Below are 15579 nucleotides of genomic sequence, written 5' to 3' on the forward strand. Positions count from 1 at the left end.
CTCTTTTCTGAGTATGTGAAGATTAAGGGTTAAGGGTCACTGATATTCTAATGTATACATTTTGTGAAGGGGTACCGACTTGAACGGAGAATCTTCACATTTCATGTGCATCTATGCAACTCTTTTTTCAAGCAGGACATCTTAAATGCTTCTCTTCATCCATTCCTAAAGAACCTGATGATTCCATGCATTCCAAAGCTCCTCTACTCATCTCTTCCATATTAAACATCTTAGTGGCGCAATTAGTGTAGATTTGTCCGCTAGTCCTTTTGTGCATACCATCTTAAAACTAATATTCCTCTTGTTGTCATATCCAGAATATAAGTGGCCACTTAGAAAGCAGTTTGATTGTTTCCCACCTTGCAAACTAATGAGCATTGCTTTCTCATAGAGCTGGTCTTGTTAACAGGGAAAACAGCTTTCCCGTGGTGGGTTTGGCATTTAAAGTTCCTTTCTCACATATTTGCTTTTACTAAGAGAATTGTTGACATTCCTCTCGTTAAATTCACATGGTAGGATATACTAAAGATTATAGTTACTTTTGGGTTGTTCGTTCAGCTAACTACACCCTTTTGATTAGCTGGAAGTAAAACATTTGAAGATATAGTTACAGCTCAATGGTGCACTTTACAATGTGATCACCTTTCTTGGTACTAATGGTTACATGCTGAATTGTCCGCAGAGATGCATCTTGCAAATGCTAGGCGACCTAAGATTGAGGATTCAATTGATGGTGAAATCCCCAGCACTTCGGGGACACAACACTCTGAAGCTAATTTCTCTGACCTCTCAAATGCCAAAGTCTCGAAGGTTGTTTCCTGTTGCACAAATGCAGCCCTTTTGATATGCTTCATGCTTGTTCTTACAAATTGGCTTGAATCATTAACTTGCAGCATTTTGGCGAATCCCCTCTACCAACGTATGAACCAGTTTTTGACTGGGAAAATGAAAGGTCATTAATATTTGGGCAAAGGATTCCAGAAGCTCATATGTCCCAGTATACGAGGTTTTAATTCATTTAACGTTCATTTTGTCCTCTCCCTCCCTGAAATCTTTCTTATCAATTTTATGGCTGTGGTTATAGCGGTCTGAAGATTGCCGTGAAAGTCCTATCATTGTCATTTCAAGCTGGACTAGCTGGTGAGTTTATATTGTTGAATACTGGTCTTAATTGTTAAAAAGATGTGTTTGCTTAAGGTTTATTTATGGGAAAAGGGTCAAAAATACCCCTCTACTTTGGTAAAAGGGTTAAAAATATCCTCCAATACAAATTTGGGTCAAAATTATCCCTCCGCCCATTAAAGTTTTCAAATATACCCCTGTCTTAACGGAAATCCCCAAAATAATCCGATTTCTTTTTTAAACGCGCTCCATTTAAACTGGACCCAACTAAATAAAAAATCCATATGGGTTACCCGCTCTTGTGCCTAGTGGCTCCAAATGTAGGACTCGGGAACGAGTTGGTCGCACATGGGTTTTTTATGTAGTTGGGTCGGGTTTAAAAATGAAATCGGGTTATTTTGGGGGATTTGGGGATTTCCGTAAAGATAGGGTATATTTGAAAACTTTAATGGGAGGAGTATTTTTGACCCAAATTTGTAACGGAGGATATTTTTAGCCCTTTTCCCAAAGTAGAGGGGCATTTTTGACCCTTTTCCCTTTATATATTCATTTGAGCCTTTGAGCTGCCAGCACTCTGTATCTGAGTTTCAGAAGTTTTTTTGTAGAGCCGTTTTATGGCACAATTTGTTTATATAATAGGGAGCGAAGAGAAAAACTTTCAGAGGATTTTATTTTCCATGTATTGCCTACCGAAATGCAAGAGGTAAGCTGCTCCAGTTTTGCTTTTCTTTTTCTTGGTTTTCATTTTTACTTTTAACTAGTTTCTTCTGATGCTAGCTTGTTGTAATCTCTGTTTATTGTGATTCCGTCTCCAGGCAAGCAGCTCCCATGAAAGGCGTTGTATTTTTCATCTTGATGCTCCATCAGCATCTATTTGTCTGCTAATCCAACTAGAAAAACCTGCCACTGAAGAAGGCGGAGTGTCTCCCTCTGTTTATTCACGAAAGGAACCAGTAAGTTTGACCTCCTCTTGGAACATCTAAGCTAAAGATTGCTTCATCTTCAATACATTATTTAGTTTAAACAATTTGGGATGCAGACACAAAAGCTTGAACTTGATCTTAAGAGTTTGTCTTTATCTTTATCTTTTTGTTGGTTATGCTTATTTAGCATTTTATGCACGGTTGATGAAACATTTAGGAGTTGCAGAGTCTTGGAGAAAAGATTATGCTTCCACTGGGAAAAGTGGAGTTATCCTCTCTACGTCCTGCCACTTTGGCCCACTTCTTTTTTTCTTACAATCTGAAAGAAAAGAACTGTACTAGACTTAAAGGTATATGGTATTGGATATGATCTTACTGGAGCCAACTGTATACCTTTTAAGCCAAAAATCCGCTAAGAAGAATTGTTTTTGGTGTGCTGCACCGGAAATAAACATGTTTCTAAATTTGTGTAGGTTATCTTTTAATAGTGCTCCTTGCAATTGTTTGCTCACCATTTCTGTTCACACCTTTTTCATCTTTGTGGTATCATACAGGACTTTCTTCTGTTTTTAGTTTAGTTATAGAATGTGGCTCAAGTTTGATTCTATCCTTTCTATAACTAGCCTGTAAGAGCCACATTATTTTACTGTCGCATCTGGACTTAACCTTTAAAATTATTGAATTGTCTGTCTGGCAGCTTTTATAGTACGTTTAGTCTGTCTGTACTTTCTTCCAGGAGAGGAATGGACTTTCTTGAGATTATCTGAGTAATATAGAAAAGAACTGCATCCGTTTTAGTTTCCGTGAGAAGTAAATCTCTAGCACCTTTCTTGCATTTGTTTGCGGTGATTGTAAATTTGTTACTTAGCCTTTGACCAAGTACACGCTGAAGATGTGCTTTTCTTGAGGTTTAACTGTGCTAGTTTCTTCTCCACCGCTAGAAGTGTACCTTTACTGTATTGTTGTAAATGTTTTGCATACGCTGATGCACTCCAGCTTGTTTGTGCGTGGATAAGTTTCGTTTCTATGCAGTCATCTTGCATGTATTAGGATATGTTTTTTCCCTTGTAGTTGAATATTGCTACCTGTAAGTAGGTTCATCTGACAGAGAGAGAGAAACAGAAACTACAAGTATGGTCGCGGATCATGCCTTATAGGGAGTCCTTTTCCTGGGCCATCATTCCACTCTTTGATAGTAACATAACTTCTGTGGGTGGTTCTGCTTCTCCCAGCAGTCCTCTTGCTCCAAGCGTCTCTGCTTCAAGTTCTCAAGAGGGTATTACTGAGCCACTTTCAAAAATTACAGCAGATGGAAAGCTTGGTTATTCAAATGGAAACTCCATTGTGGTTGAAGTGTCTAACTTAAACAAAGTCAAAGAAGGATACACCGAGGAATCGCTCCAGGTTTTATTTCATTCTCCATTTGTTATCTTTATTATTCCTATCCACTTATTGGTTTGAAGAATAATTTAGTGGCCTTTCATGCAATCTAACTTAGAATTTACCATTAATTTTGTTTTTCATTAGTATGTGTAGTATGTTGATCCTTCTCTTTTTAGTTACAAGGTGTAGTGACGTAAATACAATTACTATTTTGAACCATATTTTCATTTCATCTAAATAATATTTACTAATTTGACCTCTATTTTCGTAGGTTCTCTACTTTTTTATTTACCTCTTGAATATGGGATTTTCCCAACTACATCAATAAACTATATTTTTTTTTTGTAACCGAGAAATCCTCCAGAGCCAATGACGCATAGTTCGAAACTTGGTAGATAATGGACCTATCCGTCTGCCCTTTTCAACTCAAATATTGGGCTTTTATTTGCGGAAGGGTTCGAACCCGTTACGTATGCTAAACCAACACATCACTTGCTACACTCTTATCATTAGACTAAAGCCCTGAGAGTCACAACATCAATAAACTCTCACTTTGTCAAAACATTGATACAATTAGTATTTTATTAAAAAGAGGTAATTTAGAAAGGTTACCTATTGAATGAGATTGTCTTTTATTGTAACTTGTTGGTTCCATATTTATACAACCAAATCTCTGGTAATACGGGGAATACTAGTTGCCCCTAAATTCTATTCCTGTCTTGCAAAGGGGTGGGGAAGGTTGTTATCAACTTTTCGTATTTATGTGCTGTGCATGATTCGGCTGTAATTGATAAAATGCTATACCTTATTAAAGAGGGAAAACTATTTGAAAGTTACATCATCACAAAGCAGACTTGGCTAAAGATAGGGCACAATGGAGGAAAAAGATCCATGTGATATCTACTAGTCGGGAATATGTTTAATAACCTGTTTGGCCAAGCTTCTTGGAGGCACTTTTTTTTTTTTTTTAGATTTAAGGTGTTTGCCAACAAAAAATGTTTTTGTGGGCAGCAACTGAAACATTGTTTCTGCTGTAGGGAAAAAGTTATAAATTTATGCTTTTTTCAAGAAGCGGAACAGAAACAGAAAATTAAATTTTTCAAGACAAAAATATCCTTACCATCAATTTATAGTTACCAAACTATCCCTCATTAATTTAACACATTTATCTTTCAATTAAATACCAACTTTTTTCTCAATTTTCTTTTTGGTTTCTACCATGTCTTTTTCTTTTCCTATATCTTCTTCTCTTCCTCTTTTGAATGATCTGTCAACTATAAATATGAGCTACTTCTCCCCTTTTTCTTTTACCGTTTGTCTATTTCTCCTTTTCCTCTTTGGAATAACAAATTCTCTAGAAAGAGACGAGTTAATATTTTTTTCACATAACGTTGGAGGCTTTTATAATAAGTATTTAAAATAATTTCTCTTGTTAAATAATCTTAATAGTAAAACATGTCTTGATACTTGTCCTTTTTCGTAAATTTGATACTCGAAAGCACTTTTTGGAAAGATTGACCAAACACAATCTGGTTATCAAATACTGAAAAAGACGTTTCTCAAATGAATTGACCAAATACAAGCTACTTTTCTCCCGAAGTACTTTTCTGAAAAGCTATTTTGGTAAAAGTGCTTCTTAAAATAGGTAGTTTTTGGCCCTTGGCCAAATAGGCTCAAAGTCTTATAGATGGCTTCTAATATTATTAGTATTATTATTATTATTATTATTAATTATTACACTTATTTTCATATATTTAACTTTTTTTCGCTTTTATTGTTATTTTTATCCGGTGTGATGATGACATGAGTTGAGCTTAAATGGAATAGTGAAGATTCATATAGCCGACCACAACTTGTTTGGGACTGGGGCATAGTTGTTATTGTTATTCTTCCACCACCACAAAGCATTGCTATAAAGGAATTTAATTTTACATCTATCCGTGCGCATGAGTTTGTTCTCCCATTACTCGATTGAAGTCTGCTTCTGATTTCTTTTGCTTAACAAACTAGTTTACACATTCCAATTCAGCATCCCTTGTGTCAGTTGATATTTGATTTGCTTAAAATGCCAGGATCCAAAGAGAAAGGTTCATAAACCAGTAAAAGGTGTCTTGAAATTGGAAATCGAAAAGCTGCCAGCTAGCTCTGCTGAAGCTGAAAATGCTTTGGAGAGTGGGAGTCTGACCTATGATTCTCTTGATCATGGTGATCATTTGACTGATGCGACTTCTATGAAATGCCCTACTAATGGTTCCTTTGAGATGAAAGAGCTTGTTCGGAATGGTTCAGTTGCTCATGAAAATGTGGAAAATACTGCTGATGTAAGTTTCGTTCTTCAAATCAATGTTCTCTGTCTTTTAGTTCAACAGTTTTTACTTTTGTATTGTTAAGTGCTTAGCTGGCATGTTTCAGTGGTAGGTTGTTTGAGATCATGTGTTTTTTCTGTTCAACTTTATAGTCTAAACTCTCTTATATGGAAGCCTCAGCCTTCTCCCTGATGATCTGGTACATCTTTATCTAAAGATGATACTCGGATCATCTAAGATTGTATACTAGTAAATCTTGTGCTCATATTATGTTGACCTGACCAAAACACCATTCAGTTTATTGCAAGGGCTTAATTGCAGAGCATCATGATTTTTCCAAATCTTGCGACATAGTTTAGTTGGCCTGTGGCCTGTTGGTCTTGTGTTGTGTGCTTGTTCAATGAGATTTGATTCATTTACCGACTGATTCAGAATTATTATATTCGAGTGTACAGTTTGAAGCTTTTGACTTCCGCACAACGACAAGGAATGAACCGTTCTTGCAGCTCTTTCACTGCTTATATGTCTACCCCTTGACTGTTAGTATGAGTCGAAAAAGAAACATGTTTATACGTGTTGAACTGAGAAAGGACGACACAGATATTCGAAAACCACATCTAGAGGTTTGTATTTGTGTTTTCAGAGAAGTTTATCTTGTAGATTCCATGTGGTTGGATCCCTATCTAACTGTTTCTCATTAGGCTATGCATCCAAGGGAACCAGGTGTACCACTTCAGAAATGGTCTCACACTCAAGTTGCTGTTGGGGCAAGGGTGGCCAGCTACCATGATGAGATCAAAGTTTCTTTGCCTGCTATTTGGACACCATCACATCACCTTTTGTTTACTTTCTATCATGTTGATCTTCAAACAAAACTTGAAGCACCAAAGCCAGTAAGTTTGATGTTAATTGGCTTTTGAGGGATGCACCATTTTGGTTAGTAGGCTCAAGTTGTTCTTGTGACAATTAAACTGACAGTTTGAGCCTCCCTTTCTTCACCTTGCATGTGTTGGGGTGTGCGTGTTTCCACATGTTAGAATTGGTACACTGGTTGACGGTAGACTCCTTATAAGTTGCTCTTTTTTTGTTTACTTGTGCCAGGTGGTAATTGGATACGCTTCACTTCCATTATCGACACATGCACAGTATGTTTTTCTATTCTTTGACTAAAGTGTCATTTCCATTTCTCCTCACTTTAATATCCATGTTTTTGAATATCTAGTTGGATTCTTTTTCTCTGTTAGTACCTTAACATGCTGGAGTTTCATCCAGGTTCAGATCTGAGATATCCTTGCCAATCATCAAAGAATTGGTTCCTCATTACCTTCAAGAAAGTGGCAAGGTTTGTTTCCAATCATGTTTGCCATTGTTAACCTTCCATCCCTACTCTTTATTTTCCAGTTGTGCTTGATGTATGAACTGATAGTTTGTGTTTGATTTGGGAGTTTATTTCACTGTTCAACTTCTGATTTCATCTCTTTCCTGGGAGTTCAATTTCTTGTCCTTCAAGACTGATGGTTTGTAGCTGCAGTACAGGGACTAGGGTAGCTCTTCACTGTTCAAGATTGAAATCTTCTCTATTTGAATATTCCAAGTTATTTTGCCTTTTTAGGGAAAAGTTCCACACTGCTTTTTCACGAAGATAATTTTTTGGGTATGATGAGGAAAGCCCTGCATTCAAGGTGTTCTCAGACATTAAAGAGCCCTACAAAAACATGGCATTTTACTTAGAGCATCCAATCATCGACACTAATTGGCAAGTATATATAATCAAAATATGGGTAAAACTATGAAGGTTCTGCTAATATCTACATAATTATTTTTAGTTCCTTCAACCTCATCCATTTCTTTCTTTCCAAATTGCCACATGAGTGCCAAAAGTGCTACTTGCCATGTTCTTCTCTTCTATCTTTGTACTTCCACTATAACGGCATCTCTGTGATTGTTCATGGCATTATCCTCTCAATCCCAAACAGCCATTGTATCATAACCTGTATGCAATTGTGAAATGAAGCAATAAGTGCTCAACATCCTCCATCTTAATCTTGCCATGAATATGTGAATGCCAAACGATATAGATTGTCTTACTTTTCCTCAAAGTTTTAAGCCACTTATAGTGGTCAATGCAATTTGTTCTTAATGTGATTTCTTTTTCACAAAATCTTGTCTTATATTTCTACAAGTTTTAAACCTCTTACCAGGTCTAAAGTAACTTACTCAACCTATCTACTCTTAATTGATACGTACTCAACCTATTTGCTCTTAGAGCCTGTTTGGATGGGCTTATGCCTATAAGCTGTTAAGCTAAAAAAAATAAGTTGGGGTAGTCTAACTTTTTTTTTTTTTGGCTTATAAGCTGTTTTCAGCTTATAAGCTGCTTTAGATAAGCTAAGTCAAATGGGCCAAATTATTTTTTTGAGCTTATTTTAAGCACAAAATGACTTTAAGCTGGCCAACCGAACACTCAAAAAAGCTGAAAACAGCTTATAAGCCAATCCAAACGGGCTATTAATTGACTCCTTAACTGCTCTAGAAGAATCTTAGAACTCTAAGAATCAGTATGATCTTTATTGTTTACTTATTGTGATATTGAATCATAGACCCAGCAGCCTACTCTAGCCACTAATCTTTGACTTAATAGTTTAGAGGTATCTGATGGGTGTAATGAACTTTTTGGATTTCCAAATACCTTCTCTTTCCTATTGCTTTCGTCCTGCACATGAGATCCTAAGATCTCCTTTCTATCTTTTTCTTTCCTGATCCTTTTCCATTTTTTTCCCCTCGCCAACCTTCAACAATGAGTTATTTTCCAATTTCCTGCCTCTATCTTTTGAAGATCTTCTGTCAGATCTTTGTGAGCCAGACATAGCCTGGATTTTTCTTTAGTTTCCTTTCTTAATTTTTCAAGTAAATTCCATACCTTGAATCACTATTTTTTTTAAAGCCAAGTTACTATCTGAAACAGCTATGTTACTCTTTTTCTGCTGCCGGCCATAGATAATTGCTTCTCTTAGGCAGCTTCCACCCGATGATTAGTTTTCCTCCTACCTTAGCTGTCTGTCCGAGTCCCATTGGATTTCACTCTTTGGGTTATGCCTGTTTTGTTTTTGACAGGTGACAGGTATGATAGTCCTGATGATATCATAATTTCATTTATGTTTTCTTTTTTGTAGGAGAGGCTGGATTACTTGGAAGATGGAAAGAATATCTTCAAGCTTCGTTTACGACTATGCTCATCATTATACCCAGTTAGTGAGCGCATTAGGGATTTTTTCCTCGAGTATGATAGGCATACTCTACGGACTAGCCCCCCTTGGGGATCTGAGCTTCTTGAGGTAAACATAACTAACATTGTCATTGACCGTACTTTGTTTTTCCCTGAGGTTATCTCATTCTGAAGGTACTGTGCAAAAGTCGGGACTTTGTTTCCCTTATTTTTTGTTTGTTAATTTGTTGTTTAGAAAGTTAACTGGAAAAGACTGAATAATCCTGAAACTTACAAATCATTGGAAATATAGAAAAATAGATAGTAGGGAACCTATCTGGTAATGAGATGCTAAAGAAATGGGATGTTTGAAATCCGACATGTTTCCTCTTATTTTCAGTAATAAGTACATCTGGTGAGATTATTGTAATTACCTTTATAACTGGCACATAACCTTCTCGGTTTGCTTGAAGAGGGAAAACGAAAACTATTGTTATTTGCATGAGCATTTAACTTTTCTCGGTTTGCTTGAAAAGGAAAAATATTATTGTTTGCATGAGCATTTTGTCACACTCGTAAGTCTGCATTCAAGTACACACATGAACCTAAAAATTGGGTTATGCGTGCAGTAGGGATTTGAGCTGTTGTGTGTCCCACATTGGTTGTAAAAAAGCCGTCAAAAGGGTTTATAAATGTCTTGAGCCACTTCACCCATTGCCTTAAGGTTTTGAGTGGAGATATTAGGATTCTTTCACTGTCCCCCCCCCCCCCCCCCCCCCCCCCCCTCTATTTAGCTTTAAATTGTCTTGGATTTGCTTTAAGCGCTTTCTTTGGGTTTACTGCTTGGAGCACCTTAATTGCAATAGTAAGGTTTATGACATTGTTGAACCCCTGTAAATAAATTTGCCATTCGTAACTGAGCTCCATCTTCTCTTTTTGTTGACTTAACTTGTATCGGGAGTTTCTCCCTTTAAATCCATTGCGTGTCCTGCATGAACCAAGGAACAAATTTTTTGAAAAAGAACCTTTTGTGTAACGGCGAGGGTATATATGCACCACTTTTTTTACGACGGGTATATCTGCTTTAAATCGCAAAGTTGAGGGGTATGTTTGTCCCTTTTCCCTTTTACTATTCTTATCTATTCTCCATGACTATTCTGGCTTCATCTCATCACTTTTCCGTGTCTGTCTTTGGTGTTCTTCTTCACTCAACTTGATTCTGATTCGTTTCGTCAAGATGCAAACAACGGTTATAACCTCGTACTTTATTTCGTTCATACATGCAGCCTGAAGTTTCAACTCCTTCCCTGTGTCAGTCCTATGTGCCTCATGCCCATGGATTATTTTGGGTCAATGTCGTTACTCCAAGTCAGCTGACCTGTCAAGTCACTGCTCGAAATTTGGGTATTCATCAATCTTTGTCAGAAAACCTATTAAGCTAGCAGTTCACGTCAGTTGGTTTGTCTGGTCAACATCTATTTTAGTGTGAAATATCATCCTCAGATCGTCGGCTGGTTAGCACCATGGATTGCCAGATGTGGTCAAACTGGTAGCGTACATGCCTCCATCCAACCATGTTTTATCGATTAACAGTCACACCATGGTCGAGTCAATCGCCTGGAAATGCCGAAGTTAGTTTTGTCTCAGAGCAGTACTAAGCCAATTTTATTTCTGATCTCACGCTCAAGTTGTAATTTACAAATTCAAGTTGCTTCATCAGCTTGAGTTTGAGGGGCTATGTTAAAATCAAGAGAGATATTTTTTAATGGTTATGTCATTGTTGATAGTCAAGAGAATTTATGTTAATTATTAGGAATCCCAAGAATTTGGAAACTTTGCTTGTTTGCGACTTGAAACTCCCGCAAAAGGAGCGCTCTTGTTAGTTATTATTGGTAAATTCAGTAGAAGTTCTTTCTCTTTATTTTCTCTCTTTTTAAAACTGTCATGATGTCTAAATTGGCTTTAGGGTGAAAAACGTCATCGTTAATCCCCGCTAGTGATGTTCTTCTTGGTAGTCGCTGAAAAGAAGTGGAACCACTGAACTTGTTGCTTTTCAACTATGCAGTGTGATGACCTGGTACTTAAAGTTATCCCACTTTTGCAGGCAATTAATAGTTTGAAGAATGTTGATTCCACTGCTTTGCTTCAATTCCTTTATCCAATTTTAAACATGCTTCTCCATCTTATTGGCAACGGGGGAGAAACTCTTCAGGTTTGAGACAATCATTGCTGATGAAAATATTTCACTTGGTCCTCAAATAATGTGCCTCTTTTCCTCTCTTCTGCATCACAATTCTAAATGGTAAAATACCGAGTTTTCTTTATTTACTTTCCATTTTCAGGTTGCTGCCTTTAGAGCTATGGTTAACATTTTAACAAGGTACAGATTATATTTGTTTTATGGCTTGGTTTAAAAGGTAGAAAAAAGGTTTCTGGAGTAAGGAATTGTATCGCACTCACACTGCTATGTTAACTTGGTTATCCTCTATTAATAACATTAGATCTCTATCCGTAGGGTGCAGCAAGAGTCGGTTGATGAAGCTGAGAGAAATGCTTTCCTAGTTAACTTTGTTGATTATGCTTTTGATGATTTTGGGGGCCGCCAGCCACCAGTCTATCCTGGTTTATCCACAGTGTGGGGAAGTTTGGCTCGCAGTAAGGTAAAACTAGTGACTTACACTTTTCTAGAGTGAATGTCTTTGGCTTTATATACATCTTGGGTTCTTACTGGCAAGCTGTTGGCACTGAAAGGCTTAGAAACTTAGAAGAAGCTCTCATAATGTGATTTGAATGTTCTGGTACCTTGGATCAAACAATGCAAAAACTCAAATCTAAAATAGGGAACCTTCAAATATAAAGAGAACAATTGTTCTGATTCATCTAAAGTTTAGCCAGCATGTTTCATGAAGTTAATATTTAAGCTTTACTTTTATTTCTAAAAGAAGATACATAATATCATACAAAATTTTATATGGAGTATGTTGTGATGAGAAAATGTTTTGTGGTAAATCTGAGGGACTGTTATGCCATCAGTTAAGTTTTTTGATACGTTCCTTTTTTCTCTTTTTTTATGTTTTCTGGGACTCCAACTTGTAGAAGTAGGGTAGGAAAGCTGGCAAGCGACAGAAACTAATAATTCTATCAATGCTTAGAAGGGGGAATTTTGATATTGTAACTTGAGGTTCGAGGCAGCTGCTTTAGTGTTATTCTCTGATAGTTCTGTCTTGGATTTCTGACTACTATTCTTCTGCTATCCACCTTTTCCTGTCCAATCACTTTTCATGATCCTCTTCATGGAAATGTTCTCAAACAAGAAAATTAGCAACAAACTTGGTATTTCTGTCATTATTTTGTTTCCGAATTTTCTCATTATCCTTCTGCAATTATTATCGATCACTTCATCTACTTACTAAATAGAAGAGACAGTTATATCTAGAGGAAAACGTCTTGGTACTGTCATGGATAATGAGCACTTGGTGAATGAAACTTTCTCCACTCTTTGAACAGCAAACACTCAACAATTTGGCCCCACCGTTCCTTTGTCTTCAGCTGTCAATTTAGGGTGTATCCGGTCTTCTAATTGTGCTATATCTGAATGGAATTTGAGGTAAAATAGCATTGCTCGCTCGCCACATAAGTTTCAAATAACTAATTGCAATGTGTTTATGAGTGTAGTGGCTGGATTTCAAGGTTTGAAAATCTGCTTTAATAGTAGCTGAAATATAGAGATTAAGTGCAGAATCTGAAAGCACAAAGCAACTTTCAGAAGGAAATCAAGAGAAACTAAAAAGTATATTGTTGCTTCTAGGTTCAGAAGCCTAAGAAGGCATGTAACTTTTCATCCAGTATAGCAGAAAGAACTAGCTGCCATCACAACCCTATGACAATATATTCACAAATGATACTTAACCTTAGTCTTGACCTACCAAAGTTACATGGTTCATACATATCAACTAGGACCAATGCATAGGGTTGGTTAGTTATACATAACACTTGCAGCATCAGAGAAAACACGGAAAACTCAAAGGGATCTAGCAGGGGTCGACCAGATTCTCTTGCATCATTATGACTGTCCCATTTAGTAGGTATGTGTTGGATCCGAGTTTATCATGTTGACTCCTGCAGTGTCATTGTTAGTCTCAATGAGATGAGTGGTCTCCTTATACGGACTTGGGCAATCCTCCCCTCATGAGCTAGCTTTGGGGTTGAGTTAGGCCCACGATCCATTTCTTAACATGGTATCGGAGCAGGACCCATCTCAGCCAATGTTTGGCCCCCATATTAAATTGCCCACTCTCCATATGTCCAGCCCTGGGTGTGAGCTGGGGTGTTGAAGAGTGAAAAAGTCCCACATCGGTGGTTAAATGAGATGGGTGGTCTCCTTATATGGACTTGGGAAATCCTCCCCTCGTGAGCAAGCTTTTGGGGTTGAGTTAAGCCCAAGATCCATTTCTTAACACTGAACAGTTAGCTCTAGTTTACTGTATGACATCTGATAGTTTGGAAACCATGGAACCATTCAATTTTTCGAGTTTTCTGTATTTGTATGTTTTAACTACTTTGGTTTCTGTTACAGGCAAAAGGCTACCGTGTTGGGCCAGTCTATGATGATGTCCTGGCAATGGCTTGGTTTTTTCTTGAGCTAATTGTAAAGTCAATGGCACTGGAGCAGGCTCGATCTTTCTATCACAATCTTCCATCGGGTAATTGCCCGTTTGGCATGATATTATTGTCCTTGTTATTATCTTATCCTTTTGTAATCATCTATCATGTTCCGCTGTAAATCCACTTGTCTGAAAAGTGCATTCAAATAAGGTCTTTATAACAATTGTATTCATTGTTTTCCTTCTACTCGGTCAAATTACAATACAGAAGAAAAGAACACCGGTCTTTTGCATGTGATCAGGGAAAACAGTTGTGGTTTGTCATACCATTAGTGATCTTAATTGGACGGTCTTTTGACCAGATCTCCTTTTGCCCTAAACCACACATCTTTATTAGGTGTGAGATGATCTTCTGAAACTGTGATATTGCATTAATGGGATTGCTGATGATGCGATTCTGGATAGCTTGCACTGAAGCACGAACTTTAAGTTGATTTTTCAGGTTATGCAACTTGTTGATGGAAGTGGATGCTTAAAAGTGAAACATAGGGATTAAAGATGAGTGTTAAGGGAGAAAATCACATACTTAGATTGCAGTGTTATTAAAAGCCATTGTTTCGCTACCCGCAAGGGTGGCTCAGTTGGTTGAGCATGGGGCTTTCATAATGAAGGTCTCAGGTTCGAAACCCCCTGCCTACGACAGTAGGGGATTTGCCTTCTGGGTCGAGCTCGTCGCACCGGGCTTGCCTAGTGCGGGTTACCTCTTTTGTGTGGTTTGCGAGCTATTGCACAGAAGCTGGGTTTACCCTGTGCGCACCCGAAGGGTAGCGGCTCAGGGTTCCCATGTCATAAAAAAAAAGCCATTGTTTCGCTGTTTAAACCGATGAAGCTATGCGATTCAAGGGGTTATCGCTTCATAGATGAAGCGATGCGCTTCAGAGAAGTGTGCACTTCAAACAATGACGCGCAAAGTGATTTAAATGAGAAGTGGTTGGTTCTTTAAATCTCAACTTTGATGAATTGGATAGATATCGACATTATTGTATATTTAAGTCAAAAGTTTCGTGTGTCCTATGTGAGTTTGATTTGTAGGAAGGAAATGATGATTTTACTTGGGAGTTTTTGTAAATCTAATTGGTAAGATGGACGTTGAGTTAAAACTTGGGGAGCGCGGGTGGTGAAGTGATGAACAAGAACTTGTGTCTCCATTTAGGTTTTCCATTCATTCAATGGGTTCTTTCGAGTGATGAGGGGTTGTGGTAGGGGAACCTCTTACCATATGATGAATTTTTCCTTGGAATGGGATGTTTGAGTATCATGCTAGATGAAAAATAAAAATGTTAACCATGGAATTTGGTAGTTTTGGTCATACCTTGTTTTTCATGTGTCTCATAATAGTTTAATCATTGTGCAATCATTTTCCCTTCAGTATTCAGCAATCTCATTTTTCATTTAAGCATGTAATCAGGTAGTCTGCTCTAGTCCATCTATGTCCATCAAGAATGATGAGCCTGCATTTGCCGTACCATTGCTTAACTTTGTTTTGAGCTAATAACTATGGTTTCCATTACAAAAATGTGAATTCAGAGTTTAGGTTTTGGAGTCTTGGACTATTCGTTATTTACTTTGTTTGGGTGCATAGTCATTCTTTTAAATTTTAAATTTATGACTGCAGATTAGTTGTGTTTGGAAATTCACTAAATCAAGGCTTTATACTGATAAGCTGCACGTTTCCTCCTTTTGTGCACAGGTGAAGATGTCCCACCAATGCAATTGAAAGAAGGTGTTTTTAGATGTGTTGTTCAATTGTATGATTGCCTTTTAACAGAAGTTCATGAACGCTGCAAGAAAGGTCTAAGCTTGGCCAAGCATTTAAATAGTAGCTTGGCTTTCTTTTGTTATGATCTTTTATCCATCATCGAGCCTCGTCAGGTTTTTGAACTGGTAAGCTTTCAAACTCGACTTTTGTTCGTCATTGATCATTCTGATTTAGTCTTCCCTAATTGCCGTTAATCTTGTTCTTCATTACTCGGCTC

The 15579-nt window shown here is 37.4% G+C and overlaps 1 protein-coding gene across 1 annotated transcript in view; it reads left to right on the plus strand.

Annotated features, from left to right (window-relative positions):
- Nucleotides 1-15579, plus strand: part of LOC132609242 (guanine nucleotide exchange factor SPIKE 1) — a 51813-nt gene that overhangs the window by 12413 nt on the left and 23821 nt on the right. Inside the window, exons 4-20 of the mRNA XM_060323119.1 lie at nucleotides 683-810; nucleotides 894-1006; nucleotides 1085-1140; nucleotides 1728-1825; nucleotides 1938-2075; nucleotides 3141-3449; nucleotides 5501-5749; nucleotides 6190-6357; nucleotides 6436-6627; nucleotides 6836-6879; nucleotides 7007-7076; nucleotides 8908-9069; nucleotides 11044-11151; nucleotides 11282-11319; nucleotides 11455-11599; nucleotides 13516-13642; nucleotides 15294-15487. Coding sequence (XP_060179102.1) covers nucleotides 683-810; nucleotides 894-1006; nucleotides 1085-1140; nucleotides 1728-1825; nucleotides 1938-2075; nucleotides 3141-3449; nucleotides 5501-5749; nucleotides 6190-6357; nucleotides 6436-6627; nucleotides 6836-6879; nucleotides 7007-7076; nucleotides 8908-9069; nucleotides 11044-11151; nucleotides 11282-11319; nucleotides 11455-11599; nucleotides 13516-13642; nucleotides 15294-15487 — 2339 coding nt within the window. The remainder of the gene's footprint in view (nucleotides 1-682; nucleotides 811-893; nucleotides 1007-1084; nucleotides 1141-1727; nucleotides 1826-1937; nucleotides 2076-3140; nucleotides 3450-5500; nucleotides 5750-6189; nucleotides 6358-6435; nucleotides 6628-6835; nucleotides 6880-7006; nucleotides 7077-8907; nucleotides 9070-11043; nucleotides 11152-11281; nucleotides 11320-11454; nucleotides 11600-13515; nucleotides 13643-15293; nucleotides 15488-15579) is intronic.

Source organism: Lycium barbarum, chromosome 9 (genome assembly GCF_019175385.1).
Source record: "Lycium barbarum isolate Lr01 chromosome 9, ASM1917538v2, whole genome shotgun sequence".
Classification (NCBI taxonomy): domain Eukaryota; kingdom Viridiplantae; phylum Streptophyta; class Magnoliopsida; order Solanales; family Solanaceae; genus Lycium; species Lycium barbarum.